We start from the raw sequence: 15,959 nt of genomic DNA on the forward strand, positions 1-15,959 counted from the left end.
ATAGAAAAAAAAAAAAAAGAAAAGATAAAAAAAAAGGCAAAACTAACAGTAAGTTACAACTATCTTTAACAACAGCTAAATACCATTGATTTTCTAGTGATCATAAATGACTCTGCTAGAAGGCTGGGTGTACAGATTAAAGTTGCGGGTGCTGAGGATATTCGTTTGGCTTAGTGACATGATGATATTAATAAGAGCAGTAATTCCCTAGAAACAAACCAAATATCATCAAAAACTTCTAAAAGGCAATGAGCCCTTTTGTGAAGAAAAGACTGATAAAATGCATTCTATGGCGTTTATTAACCCGCTATACATCTCACTCCAAATGACCATGGCATTATTTTGCTTTTATAATCCCCCCCCCAAAATTTATTTTGCCTCAGAAGAAAACAAAATGTATGTGGAGGATGGGGAGAAGGTGGGGAAGGATGGTTTCTCTAACACTTAAATTAAATTCTCTAACACATGAATTGACACTCCTGTTAAAAACTGCCAACCATTTTGGAAAATCTGGCTATACTCTTTCTTACAGCAAACATATCAAAGATAATCCACTAGACAGTGCTGAACAGACCTAGTTCTTCAAAGGCATCCCTCCCTACAAAGAAATCATTTATGAAAGGAAGAGTCAAATCGGTGTGGCAAGCTTCATTTTCTTGTTTCAACATATTACCATGGCCACCCCAACCTCCAGCGATCACCACCCTGATCGGTCCCCAGACATCCAGAGGCAAGGCCTTCCACTAGCAAAAAGATTACAACTCACTGAAGGTTCAGATGATGGTAAGCATTTTTTATAGCAATAAAGAACTTTTTAACTAAGAAAGTTTGTTTTTGTTTTTTTTTAGCAATAAAGAAAATTTTTTAGGCATACTCTTATCGCACACTGAATACACTACAGGATTGTGTAAACAACTTATACTATGCAGTGGGAAACCAAAACAAATCACTTTTTAATGAGACATGGAGTGAGCAAATGCTGTTGGAAAAATGGTGCCAGTGGAATTCTGTGACATGGAGTTGCCACAAAACTTCAATTTGTAAAAAAAATGCACAATAACTGCAATGTGCAATAAAGCAAGGCACAAGAAAAGGAGGTATGCCTGCAATTAAAACCAATTACATATCTAATGAAGGAATACATGAATGCATATACATATTTTTTAAATATTTTATTTATTTATTCACGAGAGACAGAGAGAGAGAGAGAGAGAGAGGCAGAGACACAGGCAGAGGGAGAAGCAGGCTCCATGCTGGAGCCTGATGTGGGACTTGATCCCGGGTCCCAGGATCATGCCCTGGGCCAAAGGCGGCGCTAAACCGCTGAGCCACCCAGGCTGCCCTACATATGTGATATTTTTAAAAATAAATATCCATTGAAATCACAGTGTAAAGAGGTATTAACTACGTGTTTCAGCATAGCTGGCAAAGTTCGCAGCTTGGAACTAAGGAGTCTTTGGGGGGAATTCTCCCAACATGAGAAAGAATTAAGCAACCTGTCATCAAAGAGAGCAAAGGGAAGCTTCTCTCTCCCAACACAGCAGCCTCTGAATGTCAGAGAGAAAATGGGCTCAGTATTTCGAAACCAAGCTTACACTTACATCATGGAGTGGATAGGCAGATGAGTAAGTATTAGAAGTTAGCAGTCTTTCAATCCCAAACTTCTTCTTCCCATCTTCTACGCCAAAAGGACACCGTGAGAGAATATAATACACCTATGAGGTAAGAATTGGACACGTTTCAGAATTTTATGCTATGCACATTTTTATCCCATCACAATTTAACAATATCCAACTTTGTGTGAATGTGGATACAGGCTCTGATTACAGAGGGAACCTTCCCTCTGTCGTTTGAAAGAAGACGTAGAGGGTGAGCTTGTGTGGAGTGTGCAAGTAGTTCAGCTCCCGGGCATGAGAGTTCTCTAGTCCCTCGGAGAGAGGCAGGGGTGGATCATGATTTATTTTGCTTCTCCTATCCCACGCTCTTCTCGAAGTCTTGTGCCTAAATTCTTACAATCAGGCCTTCACGTTGGAATCTAGAATCACTACCACCGGCTCAGCTGGGGAACGTGGGATAGAGTTGAAACTTGGCTATGCTGATTACTCCAGTGACTCTGAGGATTTATACAGGGGGTCTTCTTGATATCTGAGTTTATTAACCCAAGATTGCCATACCTCTACAAGCACTTTGCAATCACCTATACCTTTGTACCAGTTTTCTCCTCCATATAGTTTGGGCTCTAATGTCCTCTGCTCTCGTATTTCTGCCAATTCAACCCTAACTGCTTTTTGTCTTCCAGCAACTTTTCAGAATTTCTGCTTTTCTGACTGTCAAATTTGGTCATTGCAGCACTGTTTGTTTTTTGTTTTTTTTTTTTAGATTTTATTTATTTATTCATGAGAGACACACAGAGAGAGGCAGAGACCCAGGCAGAGGGAGAAGCAGGCTCCCTGCAGGGAGCCCAATGCGGGACTCAATGCCAGGACCCCGGGGTCACCACCTGAGCCAAAGGCAGACAGATGCTCAACCACTAGCACCCAGGTGCCCTTTAGCACTGTTTTAGAACCATTTCCCTTTCTCCCTCCTTACATTTCCTAAGTTAAGGAATTGTTGGTTGGAGTGCTGGTTGTTCTCAAAACATCATTAGCTAATCTGGATATTCATTTAAGTGCAGCTTAGGGGCAGCCCCGGTGGCCCAGTGGTTTAGCGCCGCCTTTGGCCCAGAGTGGGATCCTGAAGACCCGGGATCGAGTCCCACGTCAGGCTCCCGGCATGGAGCCTGCTTGTCCCTCTGTCTGTGTCTCTGCCTCTGTGTGTGTGTGTGTCTGTCTGTCTGTCATGAATAAATAAATAAAATCTTAAAAAAATAAGTGCAGCTTACTATTTTATGTTGGTAAATATATCATAATTTATGAAAGCAGTTTTAATTTGTACAACTAATGTGTTAAATATGAATTACTCTGCATACTTAGCATTTCTTTAGGGAAGATTGATCAAAATTAGAACTCTGTCCTGGGGTATTAACAAACTGGAGAATTTTACTCCACCAGAGATTGAGACTTATTATGAAACCATGAAAAATACAGCACGGTACCGTTGAATAAAAGCAAATCTGGACTTAGGAAAGACGTTATATGAAAAGATTATTACAGGAGGGGGAGGGACACTATTTTAATATGGAGACTTGTGAACATCTGCAAAGTCAGGCTGAAAGGGACTTTCTTTTCTATTTATTCATTCACTCATTCATTCATTTGGGTGAAGCAAACCAGGTTCAGGGAGTGTCTTTCTTTGCGGTAAGGAAGGGCTGCTACACCTGCCAGTGTTGGCTTGGGTTAAGGGTACATCAAAGTTTAGGGTCCTGCGGGAAGAAAGTTTAATTAACGTTCAGTCAGTTCAGCTAACAAATACTTTGTTTTAATGGATCAGTGGGGATAAATAGTTCAGCTAGCCATTTAGCAGACCAAGAATGAGAATATGGAGGGCCTATGTCTGACTCTTCTTACTACAAACTAATTATAAAAGGGAGAAACTTTTTTTTGTATATTTTTTATTGGAGTTCAATTTGCCAACATATAGCATAACACCCAGTGCTCATCCCATCAGGTGCTAAAAGGGAGAAATGATAAGGCTAATTATAAATTTAAAGGAACTGAAATTTCCCTGGTGCCGAGAGGAAAAGAGACTTCCTCTACCTCTCTGTTCTTGGGGCATTTCCTTTAGAGAACTTGGCATTTTAAACTCTTTCTCTATCCCTTTGAGATTTATGTAAATCTGTAACAAATGCTAAATAAGCCTCTTGACAGTGTTATAACCCAAGAGTGTTTTCCTTAAGTTTTGTAGGATCCACCCCTTTTAAATGCAAACATCAAGAAAGATAGCATCCCTAGCCCTCAGCCACGCCCCTGTATCTATGGGAGCCATAGCCTGGGCACCTGGCTCCAGCTTATACCTATCTGATTGGCATTGAGATAGGAGAAGCATAATTTCTTCTTGGTATCAAGACAACTAACATAAATAGACACCTCAATCACCACGCGAATTTAAGATGAACTATGTGGCTGTCAAGTCAAACTGGGAGATGGGGGCAGTGGTTATCTAGGAATATACAGGGAAGGGCGATCCTTTACAGTAAGCAGTTTCCCAGAACAGGCAGAGTGGGGGATTCCTTTAATGGTCCCTGTTTCCTAGGAGCACAGGATGCCAGTAAAGTTCAACTTTGTCCATATCGATATGAAAATAGACAAAAAGATCAAAGCTGTAGAGTTGGTCTCAGAAGTAGACTTATGAAGAATATTTAAATACTCAGGTTATGACAAAGGTGGAACTAAAAAAAAATGGTGTGAAAAGTTGAATGTTTTCAATAATTGCTACAAACTGAATGACCACACATATGGTGGGAAAATTACACCATGCACAAAAAAATGAATTCCAGGTGGATGCTAGTTCTGAATGTAGAAAATAATACGACATCAAAAAATAATATAGGAAATTAACTTCATGGGCTGGTGGTAGTTAAAGATTAAGAGTGTGATTCATAAAGAAAAGGCTTGAGAAATCGAGGACTACATTAAAATTAAAAACACCTGCTGTGCAAAAGAAGCCATTAAAAGAAAGGAAAAGGATACTATATGTTGGCAAATTGAATTCAAAATTTTTTTAAAAAAGGAAGTACAAAGTGGACAAGATGAGTAACATATATGATAAAGAAAGGGCTCACATAAGGAATATATAAACAATTTTCTCCCAATCAACAATTTAGGAAAAGATCTAATTGAGAAATAGACAAGACTTACAGGGGCTTCACAAAAGTGCGTATCTTAATAAGCAATAAACCCATAAAAACACATATCAGAGAAATGCAAATTAAAACCACAATGACACATACGCAAATAAATTTCAATACAAAATAATGAAAATAGAATGTACAAAAACTCATTCAAGAGCTAAATTAATCATCCAAATAAATATTGAGCAAAAGAAGCCAGACTCAAAAGAATATATACTGCATGATTCCATTTTTATAAAGTTTCAAAAAAGCCTAATCTCTGTTGGGAATTAAAGTCAACCTCTGCTGAGGATGATGGGGAATAGTGACTGGAGGCAGTAGGGCTTCTGGAGGGCCAGCAAGTCCTTGATGAGTGTGGTGGTTCTATGGCTCTGTTTGTTTTGTGATGATTCAGTGAGCTGTATGTTTACGACTCGGAGGCCTATCGCTATTCATTTTATGCTACAATTTAAAAAGAAAGAAAAAGAAAGATTGGTGAATTCTAGTGTTGAGAAAGAATGTAGGGTACTGAGCACTCTCACATGTTAGGACTCTAAATTAGTGCATCTTTTTGGAAAGAGTGATAGTGTAATATAAAATTTTAAATATGTATGCCCTTAGATCTAGAAATTTTATATCTGGTATTGATTTTGCAGAAAAAATTACAGATATGCTGAAATACATAAATACTAGGTTGAAAACTACAGAACTATTTGTGAATCGGAAAAGTAGGGAACAAAGTCAATAACTGTCAGATTTGAGAATATAGAGACATGTAAGATATTATAAAATCTACACTGGGAAGCTCAGATGTCATGATAGTTGTGGAGATGCTTCGAGAAGTATGAAATTCGATATCAGTGCAAGATGCTCTTGGAATACTTTCAATTTGTACATACATAAACTTTTAAAATGTTTTTAAATTAAAATTCAATTTGTACTACATAGATTAACCTGAGTGCCCTGGATAAGGATAGGAAGGAAGGGACTTTTCCATATTAATCTCCCCAATAACTTCCTCAATACAGCAAAAATGGTTCTAGTCTGCTGTGAAGGAGGAAAAACTTGTTTTAATGCTGAATTAATCTAAGGTATCCACACTCTTTACACAGAATAAGTAAAGATAAATGGATATTGATATTTCTATACCTGGTCAAGCTCCTAATTTGTTCCTCCTGGTTCACTGGCCTTTTGTTAGCTACTTTTTAATGTAACAAGTCTATCTAAAGTACTCTACGGTTTGCAAAGTGCTTCACACAGGAGTCTTTCATTTGATTTTGACAGTAATGTCAGTATTGACTATCATTAGCTCTGTCTTAAGACACAGTAGCTTATTTAGAAAGCAGCAGAGTTATGACTTGAAACCAGGTCTTCTGATTCCATGTTACATGCTCTTTACTCCCTTAGGGGTTGCCTCTTAGGTTTGTGGTGGTGGTGGTGGTGGTGGTGGTGGTGGTATTTTTTTATTCCTGGTAAGAAAAGGAAGAAAACTTTTGGGTTTGTAAATGTATAGTTTTCTATGTAAATTCGAGACATGTATTTTGTTTAATACTCCTGTCTTTGAATTTAACAAGAAAAGATTGAGACACTAGAAAAAAATGATTATTTCAAAACCTTTCTTAGACCCTGAAGGGTACTGAACCTAAAGGGAATATAAGGCCTCAAAGCTGGAAAGAGAGTTAAGTGATCCCCAGTGGGAGGGTGCTGTGATTGCTAGAACCCTGGTGATCACATTAAAAGGCAACAGGAAGAAGAGGTCAAAGCAACAAAGAACCAGAACTTTTCTCCTTCTAAAGTCAGGTCGATAACAATAATACCTGAAATGTATTGTGCACCTAGTGTATTCAGGTATTGAAGTCTTTCATACCTTAACTCATTTAATTCTCAGGGTAACCTGAGAGGTTATGAGGTAGACTTTACTCTTAACATAAGGAAACAGCGGCACAGAGAGCATGATTTTTTAGGAGAAAGGCTTTTAATGGGGAACTTAAAGATGCTAGGACTACAAACAGAGAGGAAATATTATTCAAGACTGAAAATGGTTTTGAGAGGAAAAGGTTTTGAGGTTTCTCAAACGCTATCATCTATCTATGTATCTATCTATCTATCTATCTATCTATCTATCTATCTATCATCTATCTATCTATAAGGAAATCTTAGCATTCCATTTTCACTTGGAATGACCAATATTCCTCCTGCTGTGTACATTTATAAAAACAAACTCTAAATTTATAACACCATTTACAAGTAACTAATAAAACCCAAGCCCTGGCTCTCAGTTAAGAGCTTTTCCCAATATCGCATGAAGCCTCTGTCTTAACTGTGTCTACACTGTAACAACTCTTCGTGTTTAAACAAGTTTGATACGTCAATCAATAGGTGAACAGGTTTAAGTGGTCCAGGTGGAGCTTCAAACCTGCTCAATACCATCAAATATTTATCTAAATGTATGCAGAAACACTGGGCAGACACAGCATCTCCCAAGCACATGTACACAAGCACACACAGGCACACATGCCTCACTTGAACGGATGTGACCAAAGGTCTCTCTACCTACAATTCTGTTTCTTGATGAGGATGGAAAGAAGCTTGACTCGTCTTCAATGAGGAAGAGTTCCTGCCGATGTCTGGTGAATTGGGCAGTGAAATATTCAGGACGAGGGTGCCTCACGTTCTTTGGGAGCTTCAGAGGTCCAAGCATGTAACTAAAGGGGAATGTCTCGGCTGGAGGAATATCACTCTCCTGAATAGGCATTTTGATTCCCAACACTTCAGCGTAAGTAACTAGTACCTCCCAAGGGGCATGGATCTTGACAAAATAAGTCCTCCCATCTTCAGAGTTCTGCATAAAAAGACAGCAAAATAACAGAAAGCATAATGATTTATTTGTTACTAAACTGATTAAAGAAATAAAGTTTTCTAAAATCTCAAAGATGTCATAGCATTTTCAATTTATTGAAAATTTTCAGCAAAACTTCTAAAGGGACAAATGCTCAAAACATATATCTGTATATTATATTTACATATACATGTAGATGCGTAAATTTTGTGTGTATATGTGTGCATGTGATGGAGACAAAGAAAGAATACTCTAAAAATATATTTCAGAGTCCGTGTATACTAGCCCTGCTATAAAATCATATACATTTGTGATTCTGGGCAATCTATTAAGTTATTAGTGACTAACCATGATCCTGAGCTTAAGGTATATGAGGGATACGTACAATGTATAAGATATACGTATTTTTCTTACCCAGCTATGTACAGCTTATATCTAGAGGAAGAATTTTAATAAGTAATAAGGTTCATTACACAGGAGAATGACTAAGTTATAGATTGTGTAGTATAACACATATTTATTAGTTCAGGAAAAAAACAGGGATAAATAAGAACTAGAGAATACTAGAGTTTCATGGACAGGGTGGAATCAGAAATAGGTCTTTAAAAATAATTTTGAAGGAAATTCTAGAAAACCAGTAGATGGTAAGAGGTTTTAAAAAATAAATAAAAGAATTTGCCATTTTCATGAGCAGAGGAAGTTGTCTTGGCTTACACAGTGGGTTGTGCTATAAAACAGCCAGGTTAACTAGAGTGCCAGATTACACGCAGCCTTCAAAATGAGAGATAAAACAATCTTTGTACCCTGAACAGAATTATGTATGTCTATTTTTACAATGTTCCACTCATTATCTTATATTCAGAGCACGGACCTACCTATTTACTGGGAAGACCACAGGCCCTGCCATCTACAAATCTGTACCCAAAAAACTATTGTATAGCTCCCAAACAATCAAAATCAATCCCCAAATCAATTTGGCTATCTGGTCAAAGGCCATAGCTGAAGGAAACGATGCTTAAAACACCAAGACTCTGATACAAATGAACAGCTACACCTACCCTTTTGTCTTCGACTTCCAACTCAAGACCTGTTTTTCTGAGATTTTGTTCAAATTCTTTTCTCCTTTCCTATGGAAAAACAAATAAATAAAATTATGTGGAACACTCTTGTTTGCCCAGTGATAATCAGATGGCCCTCTGCTCCTCTCATGATTGTATATAAAAGTATTTTATGTATTGTCCCCATTTTAGCACTATGTCCTGCTCTTCACTTGTACTGAAATCCGCAATACAACCATACAAATCCAATATACCCAGGAATAGTTTGCACAAAATGTACAAGACCCTATCTGAAAATATGCGCAAAACTTTACTAAATGACATTTTTAAAAAACTTGATAAACAGAGAGATATATCATGCTCCTAGTTGAGAAGACTACTATTACAAACACATTAATACTCTTAAAAAAGAAATGATACATTTAATTCAATTTTAAGCAAAATATCATTATGGCTTTTTAATCTTGAAGAACAGCATAGCTTCACTTAGAAAAAATTTTTAATAAATTAAATTAAAACCATCATTACTTGTGGGCTTCAAAACAATGCACTGACTGTTGAAAAATCTTTTGGCTTTCGTTATAATTTAAATGTGTGTATAATTTAAATATAAAGGATGTGACAGTAACTGAAAATTTAAAAGGCTTTTTGATGATATTATAGAATGCTAACCTTCAAATGGAGAGGTCTACCTTGATATATCTTCAAACTTTACAAAGAGTAAAAGATAATTTACTGTGCTCTTTTTCTCCACTTGCAAAGTTTGCCACAGATGAGGTCTACAGTAGTGGTACAAAGTTTCCTCCCAACTACCCTTTCCTAATCGCCCTTCTTCTATGTTATTAGATTGAGGCAGACTGCAAACTCCCAGAAAATCAAAGGGAAAGGGGGGAAGAGGTGGACAAGAAAAGAGGAGGGACATTCAAAATATGGTTATCAGAACTGAGAAAGTGAACTACTCTTCTCACTCTCGTGTAACAAATGCTTTTGCGAGCTACATGGCTGCCAATTCCCTGAGTTCAACAAAACTGAAGGGCTAGTAGGATTGTTAGTTGATGGGCCATTAAACACTACTTTTATGGTACATTACTATAATTTGGGGATAGAATTCAGGGGTTCAAAAAGATGAAAACAATAATATTTCTACTCCAATCTACTTATTTACAAGCTGAATTTATACCACTATATAAAAACAAGAGAGCAATATAGTCGAAGCTGAACTATCTCACTCTGGAAATAATTCCTGTTTATCTATAAATAAAATAGGTTTAAAGCCCCTCTGTCCATCTCATTAACTGACAAACTTATGATGAGTTTATTTTTTTATCTTTGATAATTACTTGTCAAATTTTGTAGCATATTCATGATGCCTTATCAATTATATAGTTGTACAATTGTTTAAAAAACTCAAAAGAAATAGTTTAAGGCTTAGACTGTCCTGGCTAAGGGAAATAAAAATATTTCAATGTGTATGTATATATTTGTTGCAGCAGACTTACAATTGAACAAACAAAAGACTCCCAAAGGTAAAACTTTTATTTGAGGAAAAATTTAAGTGGTGAAAATGGGATGGAAATTTTAGGTGAAGGAGAAAAATAATGTAAAATTTCAAGTGCTGAAAGAAGATTTCTTCATATAACTTATTTTTTTTAGATGAATGATGGTGAGTGTCAAATCTCCATATTTAAGTTCTATGAATATATGCTAAAAAGTGGTTTAACTGGACCATTAGCAATACATTGTAAATTACCACCTTTGCAACTATTGAAATGTAGGATCAATACCTGTAGATGTGGAAGGCTTTTAGATAGATCAGGGGCGGATGTTCAGGAGCTTATTTTGGACCCGCCAAGTCTGAGACGTCTATGAGACTTCCAAGTAGAGACACAAAATAGTCATGTGGGAGAGAAGAATGGACTGGAAGGTGAACTTTGGAATTAGCACAAATGTCGTTTTACAATGGTGAGACAGGATGTGTCCTTGAAGAAATGTATGCAGGCTGGGTAAAGAAGAGGATTACGTACGGACTAGACCCCGGGGCACTACAATAATAAAAGATCAGGGAGAGGAAAAGATTGAGAAGGAGCAACTAATGAAATAAGAGAAAAACTAAGAAGCTATGGAATTCTAGACTCCAGGTGAAGAGCATACATATGAGAAGGGAATGAGAAACTGGCACATGCTGCTATAAGGTTACTAAGATGAGGGTTGAGACTTGATCACTGATTTATATGAACATGAGCAGAATGGTTGAGGTGATGGCCTGATAAGAAAGGGTTTGAGAGGAAATGGGACAGAAAAGAATTTGAGTGAAGAATAGTACCTGGCAGGGAAATCGAGATCAAGTGAAAGTTTCTGTACTTCGCAAGTGGGAAGCTGAACTGAATGAAGAGGTGAGGCATGACTGCCAGACAGCCTGGAGGACCCAGCTGAGGTCCAAGGGCACAAACACGAGGTAAAAATCTGTAAGTGAACTGCACGTCCTTCTTTCCGCCTGGTTCTGGCACACAGTGGGTGGAAAGGTGGGTTCGACTACAGTTGCTGTTTTGCCATGGAAGGACAACTGAGAAAGGGGCAGGGATTTGAAGGCATAGGCAATAGAGTGATTATATTTGTTGACCATGAGATTTAAGCTGGATCAGCACAAGAAAACAGGGGATAAGGACCAGCACTGAAAAGTCAGATATGTTTGAGAGGTTGGTCAAATAGCTCGATGCCTGGATGAGATGAGAAAGATTTATACTTATCAGTAATGACAAGTTCTAGGGGAGTGAATGGAAGAAAGATAAGTGGAAACGGGTGTTCCAAGAAAGAGGATAGGATGCTAAAACAATCATCTATGTAAGCATTGTGATAAACTTATGAAGGAGTATTGGTGGAGAGAATGAGAGTGAACCAGGAGTTCAAACTGTTGAGAAATAAAAGGGAAGACCCAGGGACAGATTAACAACAGCAGCGAAGCAGGGCAATGATTAACCTGATCAGAGTTAAGTTTGGGAATTTTAGGGATGACATAGGAGGAACCGACTGGGATCAACAATTAAATACAAGGAGAACAGGAATTTATCCATCTCCAGAAAAAGGTCCTAGTGTGAAAACCAACCACCACTTGAGAGGACTCTTGGAGAAGACAATGAGCCTCAATCAAGAGCCCAGTTCCAGGGGGACATTCAAAGAAAAGGAAAATGATAACCCTGGGTGGATTTCAGGTACTTGATGGAAGGGCTTCAAGGGAAGAAAGGGACAGGGTCTTATGGGATAATATCTATTTTTTTAAAATTTTTGCTTTCTATGATATTTATTTCCTACATAAGTATGTTAGTAAATGTGTGTGTGTGCTTGTACATATGGGTTCATTTACTAACTCATATTTCAAATATCCAATATTTATTGAGCATCCACTATACTGCCACCACTGTTTTAGGCATTTGGGTATACAACACTGGACAAGACCGGTCCTTGGTCTCATGAACTTGTTATTTTATGGTGTTGGACCCAGTAAACGGATTAGACAACAAATACATAAGCTTGGAAAGTATGACTGTTATAATGAGAAGAAAACAGGATAAGGAATAGAGCATAATGTGAAGGCTATTTTGGATAGTGTGAATTAGCCCTACATTTTCAAAATGAAACTGCCTGCAAAAAAAAAAATAAAGAAATATTATATTCAGTCATATACCTCAAATTCTGGAGGTCACATTTAATATTGTGGAGCTACATAAAAAAATATACCAGTCACTTGGAAGAACATAAAGAAGGTAGTGCTTGAGGCGGGCACTTGACGGGATGAGCATTGAGTGTTATACTATATGTTGGCAAATTGAACTCCAATAAAAGAATATACAAAAATAATTAAATTAAATTATTTTTTTTTAAAAAAAAAAGAAGGTAGTGCTCAAAATGTCCAAAGAAACAAACTGACTTTACATATCCAATCCATTCTTAGGTCTTCTCACCCACACTCAGCTTTCAGTAACATTTCAGAAGTCTCTCTGACCTTTACAATTTAATTCGATGGGAACAACCCATGGGAACAACCCTGTTGAGCCACAGAAAGTGGTTCTTTTAATGATTCCCACTTCTCTCTTCTCCGTAAGTACTTACTGCCTTAAAGTCCGCTTCTTTCTTCATGTCATCAACATATGAAAGCACAAAATCGATTTGCCTAATCCCATCTCGAAAGAAGATAGAATCTTTGCTTTGTTCATCTTTTTTAAACTGCAGGAGACATGAATGACACAACTTTTACAGTTTTATTTTCAAATGGCAAAAACACAAGAAGAATTAGCTAAAATTTGGTCTAGTTTTCTTTCAGTCCTGAAATGACAGGTGAAGACAAATCACTACAGTTTTCATCAACAGGTTTTGTTTGTTTTAGAAAATTATATTTTATAAAGGAGATAGATACACATATATAAACAAGAAAGACTCAAGATAAAGCTAAGCATTTAACTACATGCATACACAACAAAAATGCTGCAATTATACCAAAACAGAAAATTAACTTATGTATACATTGATCCCAAAATGCATATTCAGAGAGAGGCTTGTTATCTTCATTAATATACCAAGTAAGTCCAATAGATAATTCATGTTTACATACTACTTTGAGGATGTAATTAATCAGAGACCAATTAATGAATCTCACTCCAAGAAAATCAACTTATGACTCATGCTTATACTCTTATTTTCATACAATTGCCAATTTCTAATTCAACTTTTGAAGGGTTAAAATAAAATCAGGGTGCAGTTAAAAAATTCGAAAGCAGTAGCTTGCCAGCTGAGTTTACTACAAGTCAACACTCATGCAGATCTCCCTTCACCCCAGTCCCTAAGTGAGACACCTTTGTTTAAAAATCTGTGTCATCAATTTTCTCAATAGAAAACTGGCAAATTCAACTTTCCCATTAAGCTCCCGCTAGAGATCTTCAGAGGAAATTTCAAGTTCGACTAATTTGACCTTCCTCAGAGCTTATTTTTAGTATATAATACATAATATTTGGAATATCCTGCATATAATACTTAAAGTGATGCAAGCAGATCATGCATGTGGATGTCAATGATCTCTCTAACCCTGTGGTGCAGTTATAACTAACTTAACACAAGCAACTTCCCAATTGTTTCAGCTAACCTGTGAATGGAGAACTGGATGTTTTTAATTTTCATATTTATGAAAATGTCATATTTAATTGTCCTATTTATGTCAGTTTATGAGTTTCTACGGTACTCTATGCTGTTTTTCATCCAAGTCAAGCCTGGGAGACCTCCCCTAAAAAAGGCCTGGCTACAGGTCAGTCACGTATAATAAGACAAAAATCCCATGTTTGACCTGGTCTATGAACAAAGTAACTGTATTTTATTTAAGTGAAGGCAGAGCCATTGTGTCTTGGTAAGAACTAGCTCTTGATGCACAGGAGGAAATGAGTGGGAAAATAAAGACAAAAGACACATCCAGGGAAGCTAGAGTGTCAGCATCAAAATAGTCATTCAGATGTCTGAGTTCCCTGCACCCTAACAAAAGATGCATAATTATACAAACTGTTAACATATTACTGTTACCTCTTGATTTATAGAAGTCACTACAGAAATGAAAAGGAAACAAAGCAAAAAAAAAATCATTTGAGCTCTTGTAAATCATCATAATATTAGCATATTTTATGAAGTCCACCAAAACTCATGGAAGCCAACTAGGGCAGGAAAAAAAAAAAAAGACTTCATTGGACTAAATATAATCAAAGCAAAAAAATTAGAGGAGAAAATCCAATAATCCTTACGCTTTTAGTTTGTAACAGGCAAAATATGCAGGATAGAGATTATTTTTAAAACAATATATATTTACAACTGTTTTTATTGTTTGAACAGTTAAGTCTAGGTCCAAAGAGAAATTCTGATGACAAAAGATGTGCATATAGAATCCAACACAAATCACACTCAGAGTATTTGACTATTAGGTGGGGAATAAACAAAGTAACCAGAAGAATAGAGTCTCCAATTTTTCTGAGTATTCAGTAAAATGGGTCTATATACTTCCCTCCTGAAAGCCAAATGCTACCTGGGAAAACTCAAACTTCTATCATAATGCTGTACACTAATATTAACAATAAAATGTTTAAAATATGGAGAAATCACTGGTAACCTTGTAGAGCACTATGAGGTTCACATCTTAGTGCTGTTACCCAAAAACTGGCTGAAGCAAACAAGGTGAGGAAAACCTGATAATTTTGTTAAATATAACTGAAGGCTATTAAAAAACATCATTCTTCTGTTTTGCTCAAGACATGACATTAAGATAATATCTTGCAAAGTGTATATGTGTTTGTGCTTATATTTGATTTGTCCTTAGAAATGCCAATTTATAATGAGACAAACATCTGGGTACCTTTTCTTTGAATGAGACGGTTATTCTAAGGTTCATAGTCCAGGATTCCCATTGGGAGTTGATAAACTTCTAAAACTCTAGGTAAATTGTATGTATTTGTGTATATGTATGTAATACGTGTGTGGGTATATATATATATATATATGCGCACATACCAAATATAAACATATATACTACATGTAGCCAATATATATAACCTTACGGTATATATTAGTATACGTAGCATATATAAATATGTATACACACCAGATATACATATATATTATGCATAATATATAAATTATATGTATGTGAATAGACATGCATATACATTTTTTAGAAACAGGGTCCACTTTAATCAGATCCAGAAACAATTAAGAATCACCATTCTAAAATCTCAGTTGCCTGGGGACTGGGAATCAGTGACAAAGTCTCTCCAGATCATCAGTGTATGTTGGAATACAAGTGACTAGGGCTATCACTACAGCCATTCAAAGCATAAGCAGCATCATTCAGCACTTGTTTTACCATAAGACGTCGTCTCAGGAACAAATTGAATCGCTTTGCAGACTGTGAAACAATCAACAGAAAGTTAGCAAATCCTCCTGACATGAAAGATTCCAAAAAAAAAAAAAAAAAAAACAGGTTCGTAAATATACAACCCTTCAGTATGATCACTCAGGTGAGTGTGAGTGTGTGTGCGTGTGGTGTGTGTGTGGGGGCATCTAAATTTGGAGGGTAGGAGAAGCTAGCAAGAGAGAAAGAAGAACAAATGTAGGAAGAAAACAAAAAAGAATAAAAGAAAGGGGAAACAAAGAGATTTCAAAGTAAATTTCCCTAAGTTCTTTATACGGTAACTTTAAATAATATATATTTGTGGAACTGAGTTAAAGAAGAAAGGAGAGAGAAAAAAATAATGAAGGAAAGCATGAG

General features: G+C 36.6%; 1 protein-coding gene across 2 annotated transcripts in view; it reads right to left on the reverse strand.

The window, feature by feature from the left end:
* Positions 1-15,959, reverse strand: part of ANO5 (anoctamin 5) — an 88,420-nt gene that overhangs the window by 44,588 nt on the left and 27,873 nt on the right. For both annotated transcript variants that reach the window (XM_041730719.1, XM_041730718.1), the window contains exons 4-8: positions 15,555-15,596; positions 12,773-12,886; positions 8,666-8,734; positions 7,326-7,610; positions 1,602-1,715 (exon numbers count right to left, since the gene is read on the reverse strand). In XM_041730719.1, coding sequence (XP_041586653.1) covers positions 1,602-1,715; positions 7,326-7,610; positions 8,666-8,734; positions 12,773-12,886; positions 15,555-15,596 — 624 coding nt within the window. The remainder of the gene's footprint in view (positions 1-1,601; positions 1,716-7,325; positions 7,611-8,665; positions 8,735-12,772; positions 12,887-15,554; positions 15,597-15,959) is intronic.

Source organism: Vulpes lagopus, chromosome 15 (genome assembly GCF_018345385.1).
Source record: "Vulpes lagopus strain Blue_001 chromosome 15, ASM1834538v1, whole genome shotgun sequence".
In the NCBI taxonomy this organism is placed as follows: Eukaryota; Metazoa; Chordata; class Mammalia; order Carnivora; family Canidae; genus Vulpes; species Vulpes lagopus.